The 22,374-nt window shown below is 52.8% G+C and overlaps 3 protein-coding genes across 4 annotated transcripts in view; 1 reads left to right on the forward strand and 2 right to left on the reverse strand.

Moving 5' to 3' along the window:
• Positions 1–3,556, reverse strand: part of ADAMTS13 (ADAM metallopeptidase with thrombospondin type 1 motif 13) — a 39,197-nt gene extending 35,641 nt beyond the window's left edge. The window contains exons 1-3 of the mRNA XM_030919476.1: positions 3,195–3,556; positions 1,314–1,434; positions 431–497 (exon numbers count right to left, since the gene is read on the reverse strand). Of these exons, the coding sequence (XP_030775336.1) occupies positions 431–497; positions 1,314–1,434; positions 3,195–3,211 (205 nt within the window). The 5' untranslated portion in view covers positions 3,212–3,556. The remainder of the gene's footprint in view (positions 1–430; positions 498–1,313; positions 1,435–3,194) is intronic.
• Positions 3,557–5,763: 2,207 nt separating this feature from the next.
• REXO4 (REX4 homolog, 3'-5' exonuclease) lies at positions 5,764–18,039 on the forward strand. 2 transcript variants are annotated; one of them, XM_010372792.2, is made up of 8 exons: positions 5,764–6,237; positions 9,185–9,531; positions 11,276–11,419; positions 11,703–11,896; positions 13,123–13,211; positions 15,616–15,690; positions 16,929–17,003; positions 17,744–18,039. In XM_010372792.2, exons 1-8 carry the CDS (start codon positions 6,013–6,015, stop codon positions 17,861–17,863), a joined length of 1,269 nt encoding a protein of 422 aa, XP_010371094.1. In that variant the 5' UTR covers positions 5,764–6,012; the 3' UTR covers positions 17,864–18,039. The 2 variants fall into 2 exon arrangements, with proteins under 2 accessions (XP_010371094.1, XP_010371096.1); XM_010372794.2 differs by lacking the exons at positions 11,276–11,419; positions 11,703–11,896 and having other exon boundaries at positions 5,816–6,237; positions 9,363–9,531; positions 17,744–18,024.
• Positions 18,040–19,025: 986 nt separating this feature from the next.
• Positions 19,026–22,374, reverse strand: part of STKLD1 (serine/threonine kinase like domain containing 1) — a 30,030-nt gene continuing 26,681 nt past the window's right edge. Inside the window, exons 15-19 of the mRNA XM_030919198.1 lie at positions 21,604–21,732; positions 21,383–21,511; positions 20,534–20,674; positions 20,135–20,214; positions 19,026–19,492 (exon numbers count right to left, since the gene is read on the reverse strand). Of these exons, the coding sequence (XP_030775058.1) occupies positions 19,403–19,492; positions 20,135–20,214; positions 20,534–20,674; positions 21,383–21,511; positions 21,604–21,732 (569 nt within the window). The 3' untranslated portion in view covers positions 19,026–19,402. The remainder of the gene's footprint in view (positions 19,493–20,134; positions 20,215–20,533; positions 20,675–21,382; positions 21,512–21,603; positions 21,733–22,374) is intronic.

Here is a 22,374-nt window from a genome sequence, read left to right on the forward strand (position 1 = left end):
GGGCCTGTGGGCAATGGGGACAGGCCTTTATCATAAGGAAATCCATGGCCTTAGGAGGGAGCCTGAGCCAGTACCTATCTTGTTTCCCACAGAAGGAATAAATATTTACATCCACGGCCAGAAACCACAAGAGCTCCTGAAAACCAGCCAGCTCAGCAGAAGCCATGGGGCAGAAGGGGCCAGCCAATCGGTGACCGTTCCCTTGTGATATTTAACAGAAGCTAGGGTGAGAACCCTGGCCTGGCTGGAACATCCAAACCAGCTTTTATCAACTTGGCCGGAAGTAACAGAGTTAATTAACAGGGGTGACAGCAGCTTCTCTGACCTCCTGCCAGATCCACCAAAAATCCCAGACCACTGACTCAATGGTGAGATACCCCTTGAAAGTCCTGAGACACTTCCCTGGGACAGAAGACATCAGGACAAGTACCTTTTAAGGGAGCACCAGGGCTCAAGTAAGAAGACACAGCCTGTGGCTCCAAAGCCTGAAGAAAACTCTGCAAGACAAAAAGAGATGGATGGGGCTGGGTGCAGTGGCTCACGCCTGTAATCCTAACACTTGGGGAGACCGAGGTGGGAGGATCACTTGACCCAGGAGTTTGAGACCAGCCAGGGCAACATAACAAGACCCCATGTCAGAAAAAAAAAGGAAGAAGGAGAAGGAGAAGGAGAAGAAGAAGAAGGACAGAAAGAGAAAGACAGAAAGACAAAAGGAAGGAAGAAAGGAAGGAAGGAAGGAAGGAAGGGAGGGAGGGAGGGAGGGAAGGAAGGAAGAAAGGAAGGAAGGAAGGAAGGAAGGGAGGGAGGGAGGGAGGGAAGGAAGGAAGAAAGGAAGGGAGGGAGGGAGGGAGGGAGGGAAAGAAGGAAGGAAGGAAGGAAGGAAGGAAGGAAGGAAGGAAGGAAGGAAGGAAGGAAGGAAGGAAGGAAGGAAGGAAGGAGGAAAGAAAGAAGAAAAAGAGACGGATGAAGAGACAGGAAGCAGGAGGTGGGTGAGGCCAACCAAGAAGGAGAGGGGGAAATCAGAGACAGGGAGCGGGAGAGGAAGGGAGAGGCAGAGAAGAGCAACCCACATAGTTTGGGACAAACTAGTATCTGTCTGTTCAGTTTCACTGGATGAGCAGGTCGTACTGAGACACCAACTCCCTCTTCAGTGAGCACACTTCATCCCCCAAAACCCCAAGTGCAGACTTCCCTGCCCAGCGCAAACCCCAAAGCTGATGTAGTCAGCTGTTTGGCACTCCCCTCGCCCCAGGTAGCTCAGAATACCCCACCGAGAGGCTCCCAGAATACCCCCGCTCCGCAAATGCGCCCACCTGCTGGAAATGGGAGGGTCCCCAGTAGCCCAGGAGAAAGCCACAGGCAAGGATTCCGGCCACACAGAGGGAAGGGCATCTTGCCCGGGGGTGATGCTGGCGCATCCTCAGGAGAGCCAGCCTGCAGAGTGGAGCAGAGTGAGAGGGGGCCTTGGTGACTGGGAATCTGGCCAGCGTGGAATGGACAGGCCTGCTCGCTGGGCGGGACGATTAGGCAGTGTTTACTCTTGGAAGCTTCCTGCCAGGGCAGGGCCATGGCTAGGGTGGGCGGCCTGCAGCTCCTCCTGCTGCAGCCTGGACCTTGCTCTAAGATGGCTGCAGTTCAGGGTACCCCACAGCCCAGTCCTGGACTCCAGAGAGCTCTCTGGATGTGCACGCCCACCTCAGAGGAGGCCTAGCCATCTAGAAGGGACACTGGACCAGAAACCTGCTGACGGGGGTTCACGAGGATGCCAGGACCTTGGGCTGGCTCTCTCTCTAGGGTCCCCGCTCCCATCTGACAGATGAAAGGCTGTGCCAAACACATCGCGGTTCTGGCTCAACTCTCCGCCTACTCTGTGCCTGTGCCTGATGGGGAGAGTCGCAGAAGCAGGCTGCACGGCACCAGATCTTGGCATCATCACAAACCGCCTGGCAATCCCCCTCACCTCCTGGAAGGCTCTCTTCACATGCTCCAAACCACTCTTTTACACCCCTCACACCCACACAGCCGCACAAGCTGATGACCATCAGGGGGATTCACCTTGTGTTTCCACCCCTCAAAGTGCAACCTCTCTCCTCCTCGGCACTCAGGGAGGACGCACCTACACTCCCTGCCAGGCCCTGGCTCTGGATCCCTTCCCAGCTCTCTTCTCCTGCATCGTTAGTTTCTGTCCCTCTGCTAGAGCCATTCATTCATTCCTTCAGCCAACAAATGTTTCACTGAGCCCCTGAAACAGGCCAGGCTCTGTGCTAGACACCAGGAAAGCAGCCACAAGCCAGGCAGACAGCAGCGTCGGCCTCTCACAGCTTAAATGCTAGGAAAGAGAGCAGACAGCACAGTTGCTAGACAAACACGTGTTGCGTATGTACTCTGTTCAAAGATGGTAAGTGTCATGGGGAAAAATACAGCAGAATAAAGGAATGGGGGGCTGGAGGGGAGGGTGTGCTTCCATGCAGGAAGGTAAGGAGGCTCTTGGAGAAGGGGGCATGCTTAGATGTCGAGATCCTAGTACCTGGCTCACCCTATCAGCATACATGATTCTGCTGTCTCTTTTTTGGTTTTTGTTTTTTGAGACAGAGTCTTGCTGCGTCACCCAGGCTGGAGTGCACTGGCACGATCTCGGCTCACTGCAGCCTCCGTCACCCAGGTTCAAGTGATTCTCCTGCCTCAGCCTCCCTCGTGGCTGGGATTACAGGTGCCCGCCACCACGCCTGGCTAGTTATTGTATATTTAGTAGAAGTGGAGTTTCACCATGTTGGCCAAGCTGGTCTCAAACTCCTGACCTCAGGTGAGCTGACTGCCTCGGCCTCCCAAAGTGCTGGGATTACAGGCATGAGCCCCAGCACACCCAGGCACACTGGTGTCTCTTGATTACAATCAGCAACCTTCCCTTGACCCACACTGTCCTCCCACCATAGCCCTGTTTCTGGCTTTCTTTAAGAACTTGGAAACATTATTTTCAGTAGCTATCTCCACTTCCTTGCCTCCAATTCCCACATCCCACTGAAATTAATCTTTAAAAGGTCACCAATAATTTTGTGAACCCTGAAAGAGCCAATCCTTCATGATAGTTCCCAAGTCACTAACTGGGTCTAAATTCAAAGTAGGACCTAGAAGCCATTTGCTGACTAGGGTCACACACACATTCTGCATTCTGGAAAGCCCCCACTCTCGCTTACCTCTGGGATGGTTTCATAGCTTTCTGTTCCTATTTATGCCACCAGAATCAACCCATCGACTGTGACCCACATCGACCAATCTGAACTCGGTAAGTATTAACCAGTCAGAACTAAGCAAGTGTGCCTTCCTCATTTGCATAAGTGACCAAAGTGGGAACCTGAGCAGAAGTTCTCTACAAAAGACAACCTATTTCTTTGTTCTCTTTGTTCTCTGGAATGCACCTTTGTACAGAAGGCTGCATCGCCCTGGTTTGTAAACTGCTGGAACAAAGTTTTTTTCCTTTTTTAAAAAGAAAACCCGGGCCAGGTGCGGTGGCTCACGCCTGTAATCCCAGCACTTTGGGAGGCTGAGGCAGGCGGATCACAAGGTCAGGAGTTCGAGATCAGCCTGGCCAGCGTAGTGAAACCCCATCTCTACTAAAAATACAAAAATTAGGCCAGGTGTGGTGGCTCACGCCTGTAATCCCAACACTTTGGGAGGCCTAGGCGGGTGGATCACCAAGGTCTGGAGATCGAGACCAGCCTGGCCAACATGGAGAAACCCGATTTCTACTAAAAGTACAAAATTATTCAGGCATGGTGGCACATGCCTGTAATCCCAGCTACTCGGGAGGCTGAGGCAGAAGAGTCACTTGAACCCGGGAGGTGGAGGTTGCGGTGAGCCGAGATTGCACCATTGCACTCTAGCCTGGGTGACAAGAACAAAACTTCGTCTCAAAAAAAAATACAAAAATTAGCTGGGCATGGTGGCATGCACCTGTAGTCCCAGCTACTCGGGAGGCTGAGGCAGAAGAATTGCTTGAACCCAGGAGGTGGAGATTGTGGTGAGCTGATACCACACCACTGCACTCCAGCCTGGGCAGAGAGCCAGACTCCATCTCAAAAAAAAAAAAAAAAAGAAAAGAAAAAAGAAAACCCTTTTCAGTGGACTTGTTGACAATCTCAGTGCCATATCTGCTTCCCATCTCTCTGTCCCCGTCTTTCTCAGCCTCTCAGCAGCATCTGACGTGGTTTATTCTCCCCCTGGATTCTCTAATGCCACTCACATCCACCTCTCCTCCCACCACATTGACTGCTCCTCCTCAGCCTCCTCTGCTGCTTCGCCCCTGGAGAGCCCCAAGCACCTGCCATCTGGTCTTAACCCTTCACTCCCTATATTGGTACTCTCTCCTTGGGTGAACTAACCCAGGCTCATGGTTTCAACACTAATTATATGCTGACGATTTCCAAATTACATCTCCAGCACTGACCCTTCTCTAAGCTTAGGAATCTTAGATCCTGCTGCTGATTAGACGTCTCTCGTTGGTGACTGAAGGCCCACTCAAACTCAGCAAGTGTGAAAAGGAGCTCATGGCTCCACTCCCATACTTCACCCTGCCTCTTGCAGACATTTATTGAGAAGATAAATGGCCACACCCAGTTGCTCAGACCAAAATCCTAGGAGCCTCACCTCCCTGTTACTCCATCAACCTTTGCCTGTTACACACGCACATCGAATCTATCCACTCCCAGCCGGGCACGGTGGCTCACACCTGTAATCCCAGCACTTTGGGAGGCCAAGGCGGATGGATCACTTGAGGTCAGGAGTTTGAGACAGCCTGGCCAACATGGCGAAACCCCAGGTCTACTAAAAATACAAAAATGAGCAGAGCATGGTAGCATGCACCTGCAATCCCAGCTACTCGGGAGGCTGAGGCAGGGGTATTACTTGAACCCAGGAAGCAGAGGTTAAGGGAGGAGACCACCCCTCATATTGTCTTATGCCCAATTTCTGCTTCCAAAGAAAGAAGTAAAAACTAAAAGGCAGAAATAAAATCCACAGGCAAACAGCCTGGCGCTGTGCCCTGGGCCTGGTTAAAGACTGACCCTTGACCTAACTGATTGTTATCTATATATTTCAGACATTGTATGGAAAAGCATTGTGAAAATCCCTGTCCTGTTCTGTTGCTTTCTGATTACAGGAGCATGCAGCCCCGAGTCACGTGCCCCCTGCTTGCTCAATCATCACGACCCTCTCACATGACCCTCTCACACGGACCCCCTTAGAGTTGTAAGCCCTTAAAAGGGACAGTAATTGCACACTCGGAGAGCTCGGTTTTTGAAGACCTGAGTCTGCAGATGCTCCCAGCTAAATAAAGCCCTTTCCTTCTACAATTCGGTGTCTGAGGGGTTCTTGTCTGCAGCTCCTCCTGCTACACAGTGAACTGGCGGGAACGCCTCCCTGTGCCTGGGCCTCAGTTTCCCCACTGTATATAGAAGATGAGCCGCTGTGAGGCTAAGCATGGAGCAGCCCGAGGCGGGAAAGGCCCGAGAGTCCAGGACGCAGTCCAGGGACCAAGCCCAGCTCTCACTAGCCCGAGGGCCCAGTGCCCCCACGCGCTGCTGCCCCACCCGGTGCTACACACACAGCGGCCCACCAGTTCCCTTCTGGCGTCCGCATCTCTCATCCCCATCCCGGATCTTGGGGAGGTCCTCGGCTAGCCCAATCAAACTCGAGGTCGATGACCCCGGATGCCGCTGGCTAACGCGGCGACCCAAGTCCGGTGCGGGCGAACCGCCCAGGCTGCGCGGAACCAGAGGCGGGGGCCCGGTTTCCAGCCGGTTGCGGAGAGACAAGCACTTCCGGGGACTGAAGCGTGCGCGCTGAGGCATGCTGGACGTGTGCGGGGTCTCTTCCGGAGTCTTTTCCTGGGCCAGGTCGCTGAGGTGAGTGTGTTTCGGCCTGGCCTGGGCAGGCCCTTGTGCTGCCGCGGCGCCGGGCCCGGGGAGGCCGGGGTGTCGGGCGGCCGCCGGCCCAGGCGCTGGACCGCGCAGCAGGATGGTGAAGGCGAAGGTCCCCGCCTCCAAGCGCGCCGCGAGCAGCCCCGTGGCTAAGCCGGGTCCTGTCAAGACGCTCACTCGGAAGAAAAACAGGAAGAAAAAAAGGTTTTGGAACAGCAAGGCGCAGGAAGTAAGCAAGAAGTCAGGAGGCGGCCCTGGTGTTGTGGTGCGACCTCCAAAGGCACCAGAAGACTTTTCTCAAAACTGGAAGGCGCTGCAAGAGGTGAGGCTTGAGCGGGCCCGGGCGGAGCGCTGCGCAGCTCATTCCCGCAGAACGCGACGGAGGGAAAGACTTGGGTAGCCCCCAAAAGGACCTGTAAAGGCAGATTTAAATCGAAATCTTGTAAACGCCTTTTCACAAGAAAGGTGGCCTGTTGAGGGAGGTCTCGAACTTGTTTGCATGAAATTGATGAATTATTTCAAGTACAAAAAAGCAGATAAAACCTTGTACCTTTTGCATAATGAACTAACTAGAATAGATTTTACAAAGAGAAATTTAGCTTAAAATCCCGAAAGCAGCCCAGGCGCGGGGCCTCGCGCCTGTAATCCCAGCACTTTAGAAGGCCGAGGCGGGCGGATCCCCTGAGGTCAAGAGTTCGAGACCAGCCCGGCCAACATGGTGAAAACCCATGTCTACTAAACAAATGCAAAAAATATTAGCCTGGCGTGATGGCGCGCGCCGGCGCAGCTACATGGGGAGGCTGAGGCAGAAGAATCGCTTGAACCCGGGAGGCAGAGGCTGTAGTAAGCCGAGATTGTGTCACTGCACTCCAGCCTGGGCAACAGAGTGAAACTCCGTCTCAAAAAAAAAAAAATCCCGAAACCAGATGAACCACCCAAGGACAGTGAAAAGAACACACTCGTGGCTGGGCTCGGCGGCTCACGCCTGTAATCCCAGCACTTTGGGAGGCCGAGGCGGGTGAATCATTTGAGGTCAGGAGTTTGAGACCAGCCTGGCCAACATGGTGAAACCCTGTCTCTACTAAAAATACAAAAAAATTAGCTGGGCGTGGTGGCGCGCGTCTGTAGTCCCAGTTACTAGGGAGGCTGAGACAGGAGAATCACTTGAACCCGGGAGGCAGGGGTGCAATGAGCAGAGAATGTGCCACAGCACTCCGGCCTGGGCGACAGAGCGAGACTCCATCTCAAACAACAGCAACAAAAGAACACACTGGTCTGTGTAGCAAGACAGGGAGAAAGAAGATCCCTGTGTAGAGGTGAAAAGCAGATAGCAGACATGTGATAGAGAGGGTTCTAGCAACACTTATGATCTTGAAATAAAAATTGAGCTCCTAAAATGTGCACTCTACCATGTGCTCTGTGCCGTGTGTGTTGCAATCCCCACAATAAGACTGTGAGGTGGACACTTTCATCATGTCTATTGTACAGGTGAGGAAATAGGCTGGAAAAGGTTAAACAGATCGTCTAAGATTGCGGCTGGGAACCAGGTGGCTGACTCTGGAGTCCATGCTTTAAGACTGTGTTGTACCTGCTGTCTCTCTAGTGACTGGTGCTTCTCTAGAGGTTGCCTGCTCTCTCCCAGACACTCTTCCGCATGTGTCGCTCGTACATTCTTACCACATCCCTTGGAGCTCCCTTGAAGCTACTGTTAGGATCGTAGCTCACTGCTGCCTGGGCTCCAGTGATTCTCCTGCCTCAGCCTCCTGAGTAGTGCATATCTGTAATCCCAGCACTTTGGGAGGCCCAGGCAGGAGGATCACTTGGGCTCAGGAGTTCAAGTCCAGCCTGAGCACCATGGTGAGATTCTGTCTCTAAAAAAAGTAAAAAGTAGTTTTTCAAAAAAGAAATGTGATCCCCAGTGTTCGAGATGAGGCCCATAGGAGGTATTGGGTCATCGGGGTAGATCCCTCATGAATGACTTGGTGCTCTCCCCTCAGTAATGAGTAAATTCTCACTCTGCTAGTTCATTCGAGAGCTGGTTGTTTTAAAAGAGCCTAGCACCTTTCTTGCTTGCTCTCTCGCCATGCGACACACCTGCTCCCCCTTCACCTTACACCATGATGGGAAGCTTCCTGCGGCCTCACCAGAAACAGATGTTGGCACCATGCTTCTTGTACATCCTGCAAAACCATGAGCTAAATAAACCCGTTTTCTTTGTAAATTACCAAACACAGGTATTCCTTTATAGCAGTGCACAATGAACTAATACAGATGGGGTTTCACTTTGTTGCCCAGGCTGGTCTTCAACTCCTGGTTCAAGCAGTCCTCCCACCTCAGCCTCCCCGAATGCTTCTTGAACCTCCTAATACTCTGCACAATATCTCAGTGCAGGCTTTCCTAATGATTTTCCTGTCTTGACACACGGGACCAGTCAAATTCCCATGGGCAGCCTCAGGGTTCTGTGGGATTTCTTGAACACCAACTCTTCTTCTCCCAAGAAAGAAAAGCAAAATAAGTGAATGGAAGGGATGTTTGCTATAGGGAAACTTCTGAGTTTTTTCTAATTCATCCAAAAAAGTCAGCTCTTCAGTTCTTTACCTATCACAGGAACAGGTGAGTAACACCCTCCTCATCATCGCACTGTGGTGGAGCCCGTTCCAGCTGGGGATTTGAACTTAGGGAGGAAGCTGGGCTCTAAGACCGCAGGAGCCTCTGCTTAGATGACAGCCAAGCTGTGGCTGCCAGCAGTTCTTCAGCCACTCCAGCTTGACGGAAGCTTTTCTTTTCGTTTATCACACCCCCCACCTCCCTGAGACCTTCACAGCAGTAGCAAACCAGGGAATCTTGTTAAAAAAAAAAAAAAAAAAAAAAAGTGATTTCTGTGTAGCAGGGTGTTGGCCCAAGCTGTGAGGGAAGTTAACTCCAAAATTCTTTCTAGATAAACTAAGAAGGGAAGTGGTCTGCGGTGTCCAGCCACTCAACAGGTACCTAAGGTGTGGAATGAGTTTGAAATTTTGTATGCCTGAAGGAGCAGGTGTAAAATGCATTATAAGATAAGCAAAGAAACAGTATTTCACCACAAGTGACTCATGAGAATGAAAAAGCTTTTTCCAAACTGTTTGAAAATGAATTTCAGTGATGCGAATGGGAATTGTATAGATGTGATTGGTGTATATGTGTGTATATACATACACATGTAAGTTTTTTTTCAATCTGCTGTGTGTAATTTCCAAATTCAAATGTAGCATGTATTTTATTTTGGGTCCTAGTGGCTGCTGAAACAAAAATCTCAGGCCCCAGAAAAGCCTCTTGTCATCTCTCAGATGGGTTCCAAAAAGAAGCCCAAAATTATCCAGCAAAACAAAAAAGAGACCTCACCTCAAGTGAAGGGAGAGGAGATGCCGGCAGGAAAAGACCAAGAGGCCAGCAGGGGCTCTGTTCCTTCAGGCTCCAAGATGGACAGGAAGGCGCCAGTACCTCGCAGCAAGGCCAGTGGAGCAGAGCACAATAAGAAAGGAACCAAGGAAAAGACAAATGGTGATATTGTTCCAGAATGGGGGGACATCAAGCATAAGAAGCGGAAAGCTAAGGAGGCAGCCCCGGCCCCACCCACCGAGTAAGTACGGGCCACCTCACCACTGAGAACCGAGGCGCAGCGACCTCACCAAGGCCTGCCTCCTTATGGAGGCTGGTGGCCTCACCGCAGTCTCTCCATCACCTTACCCTGATGTCGTCTGTTCCTTGTTTACTTGCTCTTACTTGTATTCCCCTAGAGTGTGGGCATGATAAGGCAGGGCCTGCTTCTTCCAAGCGTTGACCAGAGCTCAGCATTTAGTGGGTGCCAGTACACGTGTGTGGAAGGAAAGCATGCTGAAGCCAGAAAGACCCCACTATGAGGCCTGTCCCTGCTTCTCGCCAGTTGGGTGGCTTGAGGCAAGTTTCTGACGTCCTCTGTGCCTTGTGTTAGTCCTGGTGGCGTCACAAGGAGATTGCGAGGTTGGCTCTCTTGGCTCAGTGCCTGGTGATTACTTCAACCCTGTGATGGAGCCAGGTGTGGTGCCTGTTGCCTGTCGTCCCAGCTTCTCAGGAGGCCAAGGTGGGAGGATCACTTGATCCCAGGAGGTCGAGGCTGCAGTGAGCTGTGATTGCACTTCTGCCTCCAGCCCGGGTGATGGAGCGAGACTCAAAAAAACAAGTGAAAAGAATAAACCCTGTGCTGGCCACCCACGTGGGGTGGACCAGGAGTCAGTGGCTATCTCTGAATGGTTCAACTGGAGGTGACGTGTTCGTAAGTCACAGCTGGCTTCGTGTCGCCTGGGTGTTCAGGACATGGTCGCTGACGGCTGAGGAAGGAGCCATTGGGGGGCCTCCCTGTGTTGTGCTAGGCAGGCTGTCTGGGATAGAGTTCAATGAGGCGGGCCCGCTGCTTCCTTTTGAGGCTTATTATCAAGTGCGGTAGACAGACTGTACACGGCAGCTGTTGCCTAAGTGTGGTCAGGATAAATCTGGTGAGGAGAAGGTGTTGGGAGCCTGGGACAAGGGGGACGTGTCCATTCAGTGGGGCCAGGAAGGGCTTTTCTAAGGAAATGACATTTAACCTTAGCCTAAGAGACAGATTCCCCAGGCAGGTGTTATGTACCTGCGTGAGCATCCGAGTATGGAGGGCAAAGGGTTCTGTGTTTCCATCTTACAGGCATTGTGTCTGTCTGTGTTTCCTAAGTGTTTGATAATGAACCCGTTCCTTTCATTATTAAAATGCTAGCACTCATTACACCTGGGTTATATGTTTCTGTTTTATATTCTTTGTGCTTGTCTGTGTTCCTAAATCTTAAATAATGAGTGTATTTTCTAATTAGAAAAGAAATGAGGCCGGGCACTGTGGCTCACACCTGTAATCCCAGCTCTTTGGGAGGCCAAGGTGGGCGGATCACTTGAGGTCAGGAGTTCAAGACCAGCCTGGCCAACATGACAAAACCCTATATCTACTAAAAATACAAAAAATTAACCAAGTGTGGTAGTGGGCGCCTGTAATCCCAGCTACTAGGGTGGCTGAGGCAAGAGAGTTGCTTGAACCTGGGAGGCAAAGGTTGCAGTGAGCCAAGATTGTGCCACTGCACTCCAGGCTGGGTGACCCAGTGAGACTCCATCTCAAAAAAAAAAAAAAAAAAAAAAAAAGGAAAATGTCAAGATAATCAAAATAGCAGAAGCAGCAGGGCCAGCGGTCGGGGTGTCTGGGGCCAGCCTGTGGGAGAGGCAGGCTGTGCCATCGCTCCACTCACCGGCACAGTCAGCCGCACAGCCCCGCCCCGCCAGTTGCACTAGGCCCTTCTGGTGATCAGCTTGTTACCTTTGCCTTTTAGGGAAGACATCTGGTTTGACGACGTGGACCCGGCGGATATCGAAGCTGCCATAGGTCCAGAGGCGGCCAAGATAGCGAGGAAACAGTTGGGTCAGAGCGAGGGCAGCGTCAGCCTCAGCCTCGTGAAAGAGCAGGCCTTCGGCGGGTATGCTGGGCTCAGGGAGCAGGATCTGCTGGGGATGCTTAGCCGTAGAGGGTGGGGCTTCTTCAAGGAAGAGGATACTTTCCTCTCCCCGAGGTGAAGGGAGCAAGCACCTCCCAGGGTCCTGCTAAGAACCAGGACCAACCACACAGAGCTTGTCACATGGGTGCAAATGAGTGAGGGGCAGAGAGCTTGCTGACATTTTGCCCATGGATCCCTGGGGCTCTGACCTGGAGCCCTGTGTCCTGCTGTGTTTATTAAACTAGAGCCTTTGGTTACCCTTCAGCCTGACAAGAGCCTTAGCCTTGGACTGTGAGATGGTGGGCGTGGGCCCTAAGGGGGAGGACAGCGTGGCCGCCCGTGTGTCCATCGTGAACCGGTATGGGAAGTGCGTTTATGATAAGTACATCAAACCAACTGAGCCCGTGACGGACTATAGGACAGCGGTCAGTGGGATTCGGCCTGAGAACCTCAAGCAGGGTATGTCATCTGCAGCTCAGGAACTTAGAAGGGAAAGTCGTAACTGTGGATGCATTTTCTCCCTTTTGTTCCCTTTTCCTTCTGAGACCACTCACTGTAGCTAGTTTCGATGCGTCTTGTCTCCTCTTGGGGCAATGGGTTTTCAGATACAAAGGGCATTCTTAGACGGCTCTACACCCATTTCTGCCTTGCACTTCATTGCCTCCTGTCCACCAACTTGAAGACCAGGTCAGTAGCCGGGCATGGCGGCTCGTGCCTGTAGTCCCAGCTACTCAGGAGCCCAAGGAGGGAGGACTGCTTGAGCCCAGGAATTCAGGTCCAGCCTGGACGACATAGCGAGACCTCGTTTCTAAAAAAAATTTTTTTTTTTTTTTTGAGATGGAGTTTTGCTCTTGTTGCCCAGGCTGAAGTGCAATAGCATAATCTCGGCTCACTGCAACCTCTGCCTCCTGGGTTCAAGCGATTCTCCTGCCTCAGCCTCCTGAGTAGCTGGGATTATAGGCATGCGCCACCACACCCAGCTAATTTTGTGTTTTTAGTAGAGACAGGGTTTCTTCATGTTGGTCAGGCTGGTCTCGAACTCCCAACCTCAGGTAATCTGCCTGCCTCGGCCTCCCAAAGTACTGGGATTACAGGCATGAGCCACTGCGCCTGGCCTTGTAAAAACTGTTTTTAAAAAATTAGCTGGTCCTACTTGGCTCGGGCCAGCCTTGGTCTAGTCCGCCCTGTTTGGGAGTACACGTGGGGTTGGTGGTGGGGTGGTCACCAAAAGTAGGCAGGGCTGCCTCTGGAGCCCAGGGCCTAGGGCAGCACATCTCTGCCCGTTTTTGTGGGGGCAGTTTTGTTTTTATTTCCATTAGGAAAATTGTCAAGTAAATTATGAGGTTGAATAGGCAGAACCGTGCTGCCAGGCGGCTCTAAAAGTTTCTTAGTGCCTACACTCAACATATGCTCTCCTCCAGCCACGAGCCGACTTTGCAGACTGTGAGGAGCACTTTACTCCTCTCCTCAGAGGTGGTCCTCGCAGCCACCCCTGCCAGGGGCCCGCAAGGCACTTCTCCCAGGGGGTGGGTGGGTGTGGTGGCTTCGAGTCACCCTCTGCGGTGGCGTTGCTGGCCTGACCCTTTGTTTTAGGACTGACCAGAGGTGGGAGCGGGGCTGCCTCCTCAAAGAATGATGGTGATGTGTGTGTTGCAAAAAACCGCTGCTTTGTGTTGATTTTCCAGGAGAACAGCTTGAAGTTGTTCAGAAGGAAGTGGCAGAGATGCTGAAGGGCAGAATTCTAGTAGGACACGCTCTGCATAATGACCTGAAGGTACTGGGTTCCCTCCTGGGGACTCAGCCCGCCCCTGCTCCGTGCGTGTTACACTCACCCCCTTGTGCTGTGTTGTGGAGTTTTTAAAAATGGTTGGGTTTGTGCCCTGTGTTGGGAATACTTTGGTAATAATATCAGATACCACGTGCTGAGTTCTTACTGTGTTTTAGGAACCATGCGAGGCTCTTGTTTTGAGAGCCTCCAGCAAAACTGGGGTTCCCGTACCAGAGCGGCTGGCAATCCCACCCTAACAAGAAATGAAGGTGCTGATACCTCTTTTACCTGGAGGAGGGCCTAATGCCCAGTTGTCCTGTCCGTGACCAGGGTCCCTCTGCAGGAAACTAGTTTATCCTGGCAGATGCCCTGTGGCCCGTGTTCAGGTTACGCCTGCCTGACCATCACTCTGGCCCTGGGAGTTTGCCTTTGCCTTCTTCCTGGCATCCCGAGGAAAATCCCGCCTGAGGCAGCCCCTGGTTGTTCAGATGGAAGGTGCAAATTCAGACACCAGCACTGTGGGAAACAAGTTCAGAGACATATACAGACCCTGGGCAGGGCAGGCCTCATGGGTGGGGAGGGCAGCCTGCCATCCCCTGGTCATCCGAGGCAGGAATGAAGAGTCAGGCAAAGCGAGTATGCGTATATTTACAGGAGAACAGGGTGGGGGTCACTTTGAGTTTATGGGCAAATGCCTGGATGTTGGTTTAAAGGACACAGTGGGAACAGCGGGGAGGCCAGTCTACTAGATGGGAGAGATACTTCTTAAGTTCTCACCTCTGCCTACCGGCTTGAAGCACTTGGGTGTGGTGAGGAACTTGAGGCCGTTCAGAAGGAAGTGGCAGAGATGCTAATGGTCAAACAGCAGCCTTTGCGGTCGTGCTCCCGTTGTGGCACTACAGAGATCTCTTGAATCCATTAAAGATGCCAGAGGTGTTCATGCTTGTTTATAGAGGGTGAAACTGAGTTGAGAACCATCCGGGCAATATCCTCACAGAAAGTCTTGTGTGCTCCTGTCATATCCCCTCAGAGACTGCCACTGTGGTAACTTGTCCTTCCCTCCTGACTCTGGCTCCATCCCTGGTAACTTGTGCAACACATGTTTAAGTCTTTCTTGAAGATTATGCTAAGGACCAGACACAGTGGCTCATGTCTGTAATCACAGGTTTTTGGGAGGCTGAGGCTGGAGAATTGCTTGAGGCCAGGAGTTAGAGACCAGCCTGAGTAACGTAGGGAGACCCCATCTCTATAAAAAATTTTTAAATTAGCCAGGTGTGGTGGCATGTGCCTGTTGTCCCAGCTACTCAGGAGGCTGGGGTGGAAGGATCAGTTGAGCCCAGGAGGTCAAGGCTGCAGGGAGCCATGATTACCCCATAGCACTGAAGCCCAGGTGACAGAGTGAGAGCCTATCAAAAAAAAAAAAAAAAAAAAAAAAGGCTAGGTGCAGTGGCTCACTCCTGTAATCCTAGCACTTTGGGAGGCCGAGGCGGGAAGATCATGAGGTCAGAAGATCAAGACCATCCTGGCTAACATGGTGAAACCCCGTTTCTACTAAAAAATACAAAAAATTAGCCAGGCATGGTGGTGGGCGCCTGTAGTCCCAGCTACTCAGGAGGCTGAGGCAGGAGAATGGCGTGAACCCAGGAGGTGGTGCTTGCAGTGAGCCGAGATCGTGCCACTGCACTCTAGCCTGGGCGACAGAGCAAGACTCTTGTCTCAAAAAAAAAAAAAAGATTGCATGCTAAGATTGCAAGATGAGCTGTTAAAATGTGTTATTTCCAACTTCCTGATGTGCAGAACCAACTCAAAATACAAGTATAATATAGGAATAAGTTGGTTGCTGGTTCATTGTTGACTGTTTTTCTCCTACTTCCTTGATTTCAAGATTTTGTTTTTATTGTCTCTGACTGTTGGGCATCAGCTTAAGTCAGTGTGATAAATTTCCTCATGGAGTTTAAGTTCGTATCAATGCCTCGTTTCCGTGTGTGTGTGACATACTTGGATTCCCTACAAGATGTTACTTGCAGGGCAGCCACAGTGGCTCACACCTGTAGTCCCACCACTTTGGGAGGCCGAGTCAGGTGGATCACCTGAGGTCAGGAGTTCGAGACCAGCCTGGCCAACATAGCAAAACCTTGTCTCTACTGAAAAATACAGAAATCAGCCAGGCGTGGTGGCGGGCACTTGTAATCCCAGCTACTTGGGAGGCTGAGGCAGGAGAATCCCTTGAAACCTGGAGGCGGAGGTTGCAGTCAGCCAAGACTGAGCCACTGCATTCCAGCCTGGGTGACAGAGCAAGACTATGTCACACATACACAAAGATGTTACTTGTAAAAGGTGGCGGGGGGAGGGGGTTCTGCTACTATAAACCAAAAATGAAAATTATTATCATTATATTTTCTTTTTCTAGGTACTGTTTCTTGATCATCCAAAAAAGAAAATTCGAGACACACAGAAATATAAACCTTTCAAGAGTCAAGTAAAGGTACTTAAGACGAGTGTGACTCAAGATACCGTATTTCTGTTTTGCTGGTCACTTCATTGTTTCTGGTCACTGGTGGCTGACTTGTTGGTTAAAGGGTTTTTGTTTTTCCTTTTAACCTTTAAAACTAGAAGGAATGTTTAAAAACAGAGTTCTGAGGCCGGGCGCGTTGGCTCAAGCCTGTAATCCCAGCACTTTGGGAGGCCGAGACGGGCGGATCACGAGGTCAGGAGATCGAGACCATCCTAGCTAACACGGTGAAACCCCGTCTCTACTAAAAAAAAAAAAATACAAAAACTAGCCGGGCGAGGCGGCGGGCGCCTGTAGTCCCAGCTACTGGGGAGGCTGAGGCAGGAGAATGGCGGGAACCCGGGAGGCGGAGCTTGCAGTGAGCTGAGATCTGGCCACTGCACTCCAGTCCGGGCGACAGAGCGAGACTCCGCCTCAAAAAAATAAAAAATAAAAAAAAATAAAAAAAAATAAAAATAGAGTTCTGCTAATTGCTGACCTTAAAAATGATTGCAACGGAGGGCAAGTTATTTCCACTGTAACCTCTGAAACAGGGTCACTGACTAAGGGCCTGGTGCCACTGTCGTATCTACTGTAGAGGGTGCCAAGGGCACAGCTGTTCTTCATCCTCCTTTTTTTTTTTTTTTCTTTCTTTTTTTTTTTAGTCGGGGACTTGCTCTGTCACCCAGGCTGGAGTGCAGTGGCATGATCTCGGCTCACCGTAACTGCCGCCTCCCAGGCTCAGGCAATCTTTCCACCTTAGCCTCTAAAATAGCTGGGACTGCAGGCATATGCCACCACCCCTGACTGATTTTTTCATTTTTTTGTAGAGATAGGGTCTTGCTATGTTGCCCTGGCTGTTGTCAAACCCTGGGCTCAAGTGATCTGCCCTCCTTGGCCTCCTAAGTGCTGAGATTACAGGTGTGAGTCACCGTGCCTGACCAGAGCTGTCCCTCTTGAAATCAGAGAGGCCTCAAGATGGGAGATGGGGATGCTGATTCCTCCCCTGGCCCTCTCCCTTGATTGGCTGATGGGGTGTATCACCAGCCCATCATGCTATAAAGAGGTTGCAGCTGGTGGCTGCCACCCTAAGTGCCATGAGCGCTTCCACTGAGAGGCAAACTGTAGGTCGCTTGGGTGAGGTTCAATAGCCAACCCCTCCCTGCTGGGTGCGGTGACCCTGTGTGGGCAGAGCCTGCAGAGGCCCCCACCCGCCTCTTCCCCCTTTGCAGAGTGGAAGGCCATCTCTGCGACTACTTTCAGAGAAGATCCTTGGGCTCCAGGTCCAGCAGGCAGAGCACTGTTCGGTGAGTGTGTCCTGGGGGGCAGTCCATGGGGTTTGGGGTGGTTTCTCACCAGGAACCAGACATAAGTCACCTCACACAGACATGGGTGAGGAGGGGCCTGGGCACCTACTTTTCTTACAAGGCTATTGGTCCAAAAAAAAAAAAAAAAAAAAATGGCAGAGCAGAGTTACGGAATTTTGGTTAAATTCTAAATATGCACATTTAACGAATTTAACACAACACAAAAGAACTGCATTCTCATTATTTGGAGAAAAAGTTGCCAAATAATTACAAAGCCCTCCCACCCCAGCCCTCCAGCCCTGCCCTGACCCGCCCGCTGAGCAGCTGGCTCCGCCTCTGTGGAGCAGCCACTCCCTGCAGCGTGGCCTCAGCGCTTTGGGCCCTTCGTGCCCGTCTGCTTGGTCCTTGTGCCCCTGTGCCCGGCGCCCAGCCTGCCATCACCCTGCACTCAGAAACCTAAAAAGGCAGCGTGTTTGTTGCTTCACCTCTTTCGGTTCCCCTTTCTTCTCCTGGGAGGGGTGTCTGAGTCACAGAAGTGTGGGGACCATCAGGTCGTTGCTCCCTCTGCTTCTGTTGTGTCCTCCCTCCCCATCTCGGTGACATTTTTTGGCCAGGTCCACATCTCACTCAGTACGTCCTGTCCCTAGCAGAGTGGCTAGTGAGAGGGCTCAGTCATTGCGGGGTTGACTGTGGGCCGCAGCTATGCCTTGTCACCTGCTGGGATGTTTCGTGTCGTCTAGATTCAGGATGCCCAGGCAGCAATGAGGCTGTACGTCATGGTGAAGAAGGAGTGGGAGAGCATGGCCCGAGACAGGCGTCCCCTGCTGACCGCTCCAGACCACTGCAGTGACGACACCTAGCAGCCCTGCCCTGCTGCTGCTGCTGCCCCCCTACAGAGGCAATGTGACCAGTCACAGGGACAGATCACATCTCCCCACAGTGTCTACTCTGGTGAAACCTTTTCAGAATCATGGCAGGGGGCATGGCATGGTGTTACTGAGAATGTCCTCCTTCCTCTTGACTTCGTGGTCTGAAACCTGGTCTTACTGTCCATGTGTGTTCGGGCCCGGATGGTCGGGGTGGGGAGCAGGGAGGAAGCCAGGATGTGGACAGCAGGGGCTGCCATGAGCATGCCTGGCCATGCTTTACCAACTGCTGACTGCCTGTGCGAGGCGAGGATGGGGCCTGTGGGCTGCCAGCTTGTACAGTGCTGTCACCGCCCATCTTCAGTGACCACTCACCCTGGGGTGAGGTGCTCAGCACCTTCCTCTTGGGGGGCCACATTTTCCTCCTTTGTCTTAGGGGACATAACAAGCTCCGCTGGGCTTGAGGGGCCCAGACCTGGTGTCTGCAGTCAACTCCTGAGGCACGGCTGGCCGGCACAACAGGTGTTACATCGGGCTTCTGTGGCCATTTGGACTTTGAGCGTTTATCTAAATTGGCCCAGGGTTGGCTGGTGGGTCACCCAGCAGAGGCTTCTCCCCATAGCGTAAGGATGTGTCGCCTGGGCACGGTGACCACGGTTATTCCTGGAGGTCGGCAGACGTACCGACCTTGGGCTATTTGAGCTAGAGAAGCTATGTGACGCTAGCTGGTGGCTTGCTTGGCTAGGCCCCGGTTTGAGACTCCCCTGGGAACTAGAGTCAGGAACAGCCAGTGGCACTGACTAGGGGATGGAGTCCAAGGCATTATTGGGCCACCTGACAGCTGGAAAGAACAGGTGCAGATGCACCGAGGATGTGATTTAAAATAAACGCAGCCCGGGCGCGGTGGCTCAAGCCTGTAATTCCAGCACTTTGGGAGGCTGAGACGGGCGGATCACGAGGTCAGGAGTTCGAGACCATCCTGGCTAACACGGTGAAACCCCGTCTCTACTAAAAAATACAAAAAAAGCTAGCCGGGCAAGGTGGCGGGTGCCTGTAGTCCCAGCTACTTGGGAGGCTGAGGCAGGAGAATGGCGTAAACCCGGGAGGCGGAGCTTGCAGTGAGCTGAGATCCGGCCACTGCACTCCAGCCCGGGCGACAGAGTGAGACTCCGTCTCAAAAAAATAAATAAATAAAAAATAAAATAAATGCAGATGTTTACTTTGAATGGAACCTAGGAGGCTCAGTGTTGACTCTCATCTAGAATGGTCTGGAAGGACTTCCGTGTCCAGGGCGAGGTCTATAGAGACTGCAGAATTAGGTACCCCACTGGCCAGTCACGGCGTCTTGCCAGAAAAGATTAAGGCAGAAACTGGCCTTGTATTAGTCACCTAAGAGGAGTGTGAGGTGTGCCTTCTGGTCCCAGACGACCCTCCCCCCCCACCCCAAGGGAAACAGTGGCCCATGGAAAGGAAGGGCAGGGAGAGGGCACACGTGGAGGAGGGGCCTGTGGGGTGTCTGTCTTCTCCCCAGCATCAGGGCTGAGCTGCTGCTCCACCCGGGGGGCTGGGAGAGGTGGCCGCCTCCAGCCTCAGGAGCACTTTTTCTGCGTAAGAAACCAGCTCCTGGAAGGAGGAAGCAGGCAGGTCAGTTTTCATGGACAGTCCCCGGGGTCCAGGAGCAGTTACTCATGTGACTCAATCCAGTAGTCATGGACAGGAAACTCTTTGGAGAGGTCTGATTACCCCTCCTGTTTACGATTGATTTTGGCCCAGTCATAGAGACAGGATAATAGGCAGGCAGGAGAGCAGTCTTAAAAACTATACATGTGGCCGGGCGCGGTGGCTCAAGCCTGTAATCCCAGCACTTTGGGAGGCCGAGACGGGCGGATCACGAGGTCAGGAGATCGAGACCATCCTGGCGAACATGGTGAAACCCCGTCTCTACTAAAAAATACAAAAAACTAGCCAGGCGAGGTGGCGGGCGCCTGTAGTCCCAGCTACTCGGGAGGCTGAGGCAGGAGAATGGCGTAAACCCAGGAGGCGGAGCTTGCAGTGAGCTGAGATCCGGCCACTGCACTCCAGCCTGGGCGACAGAGCGAGACTCCGTCTCAAAAAAAAAAAAATATATATATATATATATACATGTGGAGATCAAGGTCAGTTCCATGCAATCATCTGTTCCAGGCCCCCAGACGTGGTGCACCCCGGCTGGGGGCTTCCACCTGGAGGGAGGCCTGGTTTGCTGAAGGCGCTGCTGTCACTCACCAGGCTGGAGGTGAAGCGCTCCTTGATCTCCTGGACCAGGGCCTTCATACTGCTGGACACCAGCTCCGGCAGGATCTCCTCTGCGGGTGGAGTAAGGAGGTCCTGAGGCCAGAGCCCCTCCTGTGCCTCTTGCCAGGAGCCCCAGAAGGACGAGGGTGGGTCACAGTCCCTTTGGGCTTGGCATGCACAGAGCCACCTTGCAGTTCCGGAGCCCCATGCGTCCCCCTCAGCCAGGACAACCCCTGGTGTTCAGAAGATGCCAAATGTGTGGGAAGTTTCAGAGGGCTGAGAAGCGGGGTTGAGCCTGTCTTCTGTGCGCTCCTTCCCTGTCAGTTACAGGGGAGCAGGCACCCCTGACCACTGGGCTCTAGGGGGTGTGATGCGAGAAGGGGTTCTCACCATAGGAAGCCAAGTGAACCAGCAGCATGCCCACGTTCTCTACCACCTCCGGGTCATCCTTGTGGAGCTGGTAGGTCTCTTTGACGAGGCTGAGGCCACTGCCACCCTCCTCCTGCACCACCACCTTGAAGGCCGCCAGCTCTGGGGGATGGGTGAGAGTGGGTTCATGCCCCACTGTTCCCCTGAAAGGGAAGAGCCTTCTGCCCAGGACAGGGGATGGTACCCCAGAGCTCACACACAGGGGGCCCCATCAGCTTGGACGGGCCAGCAGGATGGCATGGCCTGAACAGGGCCACACAGGAACAGAGGAGGCAGCCGCCCAAGAGCCAAAGGAGTTGTTGTCACTCTGAGGAAGGCTGGGTAGTACAGAGGGCAAGACCATGAGCCCGGAGTCGCTAGGCACCAGCTGGGGTCTGGGCCGGGCCCCAGGTGCTCTGCGAAGGACTGTGCTGTGGGTCGAGCCTCGGTTGTGCTGTGCTCAGCACCGGGCCCAGCCTATCTTGCTGAGTAACAGGCAGGGTTTGTGTTGTGGGGAATTGGAGACACCGACTCCAGAGCTGTTTTGATCAGTCACGGTGTGCCTACATGTTGGGAAACATGCAGATGTGATGTGTTTATGGACAGAGAGGGTCACAGGGTAGCATAAGGCAGAGATAGAATTTATCAAGTGTGCATGGAAGTCTTGATGGTGATTTCTGGATGACTGGACTTTAGATCGTTTTTAATTTATTTTCCTTTTTGATTTCTTGCTTCTGTTTTTTGGTTTGTGGCACCTGGCAGATGTAACTGATGGAGGCTGATTCTTGTCCCCACCTGTAGGTGGCAGCCTCGTCCTGTCCCCAGGCTCACCTGACACCTTCACCAGGCTGGCCAGTCCCCGGTAGGCATTGTTCACCAGTAGGACTCTGTTCTGGCACAGCCGGATGCTTTGCAGGAGCAGTGCCACCACTTGTTCAAACTGCCGCTCCTTGATGCAGCCTGCAGAAAGGGGCCAGGCTGCCTTGTACCTGCTGTGTGCGCGAGGCCCACGGCTCCCAGCCCCAGGGGCCCAGGGCGCCCACCCAGCTCACCCAGTAGGGACAGCAGCCAGAAGACTCCGCAGCTGGCTTCCGCCATTTCCCCATCCGCAGGGTAGGTGGCCAACACCTGGCTGATGAGGTCCGGGACCTTCTCCAAAGGGGCCTTGTTCACAATGATACCTGGAACCAGGACAGGGATGGACGGGGACACCCAGGCCTTGGTTGTGTGCAGGGGGGCCTTCCACCCCCAATCTGCTGCCTTCCTCCAGCTAAGGACAAGAGCAGAAATGGGGTGGGAGAGGTCAGCTGTCCTCAGAGAGTTGCGGGGATTAACCCAGGAGAGGCTTGGAGAATCCCACACTTTGGGTGCTGGCAGGGTTGTTGGGTTTCCTGGGCTTTCCATGGTTTGGAGCTCTCTTTTTCCTGGGGCACTGGAGTGCCAAGATGTGGTCTAGAGGAGGGGAAGCAGCACAGGCCGGAGGGCCCCCCTACTGTGAATCAAAAATCAAAACAGGGCATCCAGCACCACCGCTGTCCCCTGGAACCAGGACTGCCTGGAAAATTCCAGGACGTTTCCCTGGGCAGGAGGCACTTAAAACTGAGGGGTCTGCCCATTGGGCAAGAAGTCCTGAAGCCTGGCCTCTGTGAGAAGGCCTTTCCTCCCCCACCTTTTTTCTCTCTGCTCCTTGATTTTCTTCTGTTGCAGGCTCTCAGAACAGCCTTTCCCAGACCATGGCTGTCGTGCTTCGGGGACAGGACATGGAGGTCCTCAAAGGCACTCAGGGGCAGTTGGGGAGCGACTAGGGGAGGGCTCCCAGCCCC

This window comes from Rhinopithecus roxellana, chromosome 16 (genome assembly GCF_007565055.1).
Source record: "Rhinopithecus roxellana isolate Shanxi Qingling chromosome 16, ASM756505v1, whole genome shotgun sequence".
NCBI classification, from domain to species: Eukaryota; Metazoa; Chordata; class Mammalia; order Primates; family Cercopithecidae; genus Rhinopithecus; species Rhinopithecus roxellana.

Coding starts and splice junctions, on each gene's coding strand:
- REXO4 (XM_010372792.2), top strand. CDS start 6,013: ATGGTGAAGGCGAAGGTCCCCGCCTCCAAGCGCGCCGCGAGCAGCCCC. Junction 9,532..11,275: donor GCCCCGGCCCCACCCACCGA/GTAAGTACGGGC, acceptor TTTGCCTTTTAG/GGAAGACATCTGGTTTGACG. Junction 15,691..16,928: donor CTTTCAAGAGTCAAGTAAAG/GTACTTAAGACG, acceptor CCCCCTTTGCAG/AGTGGAAGGCCATCTCTGCG.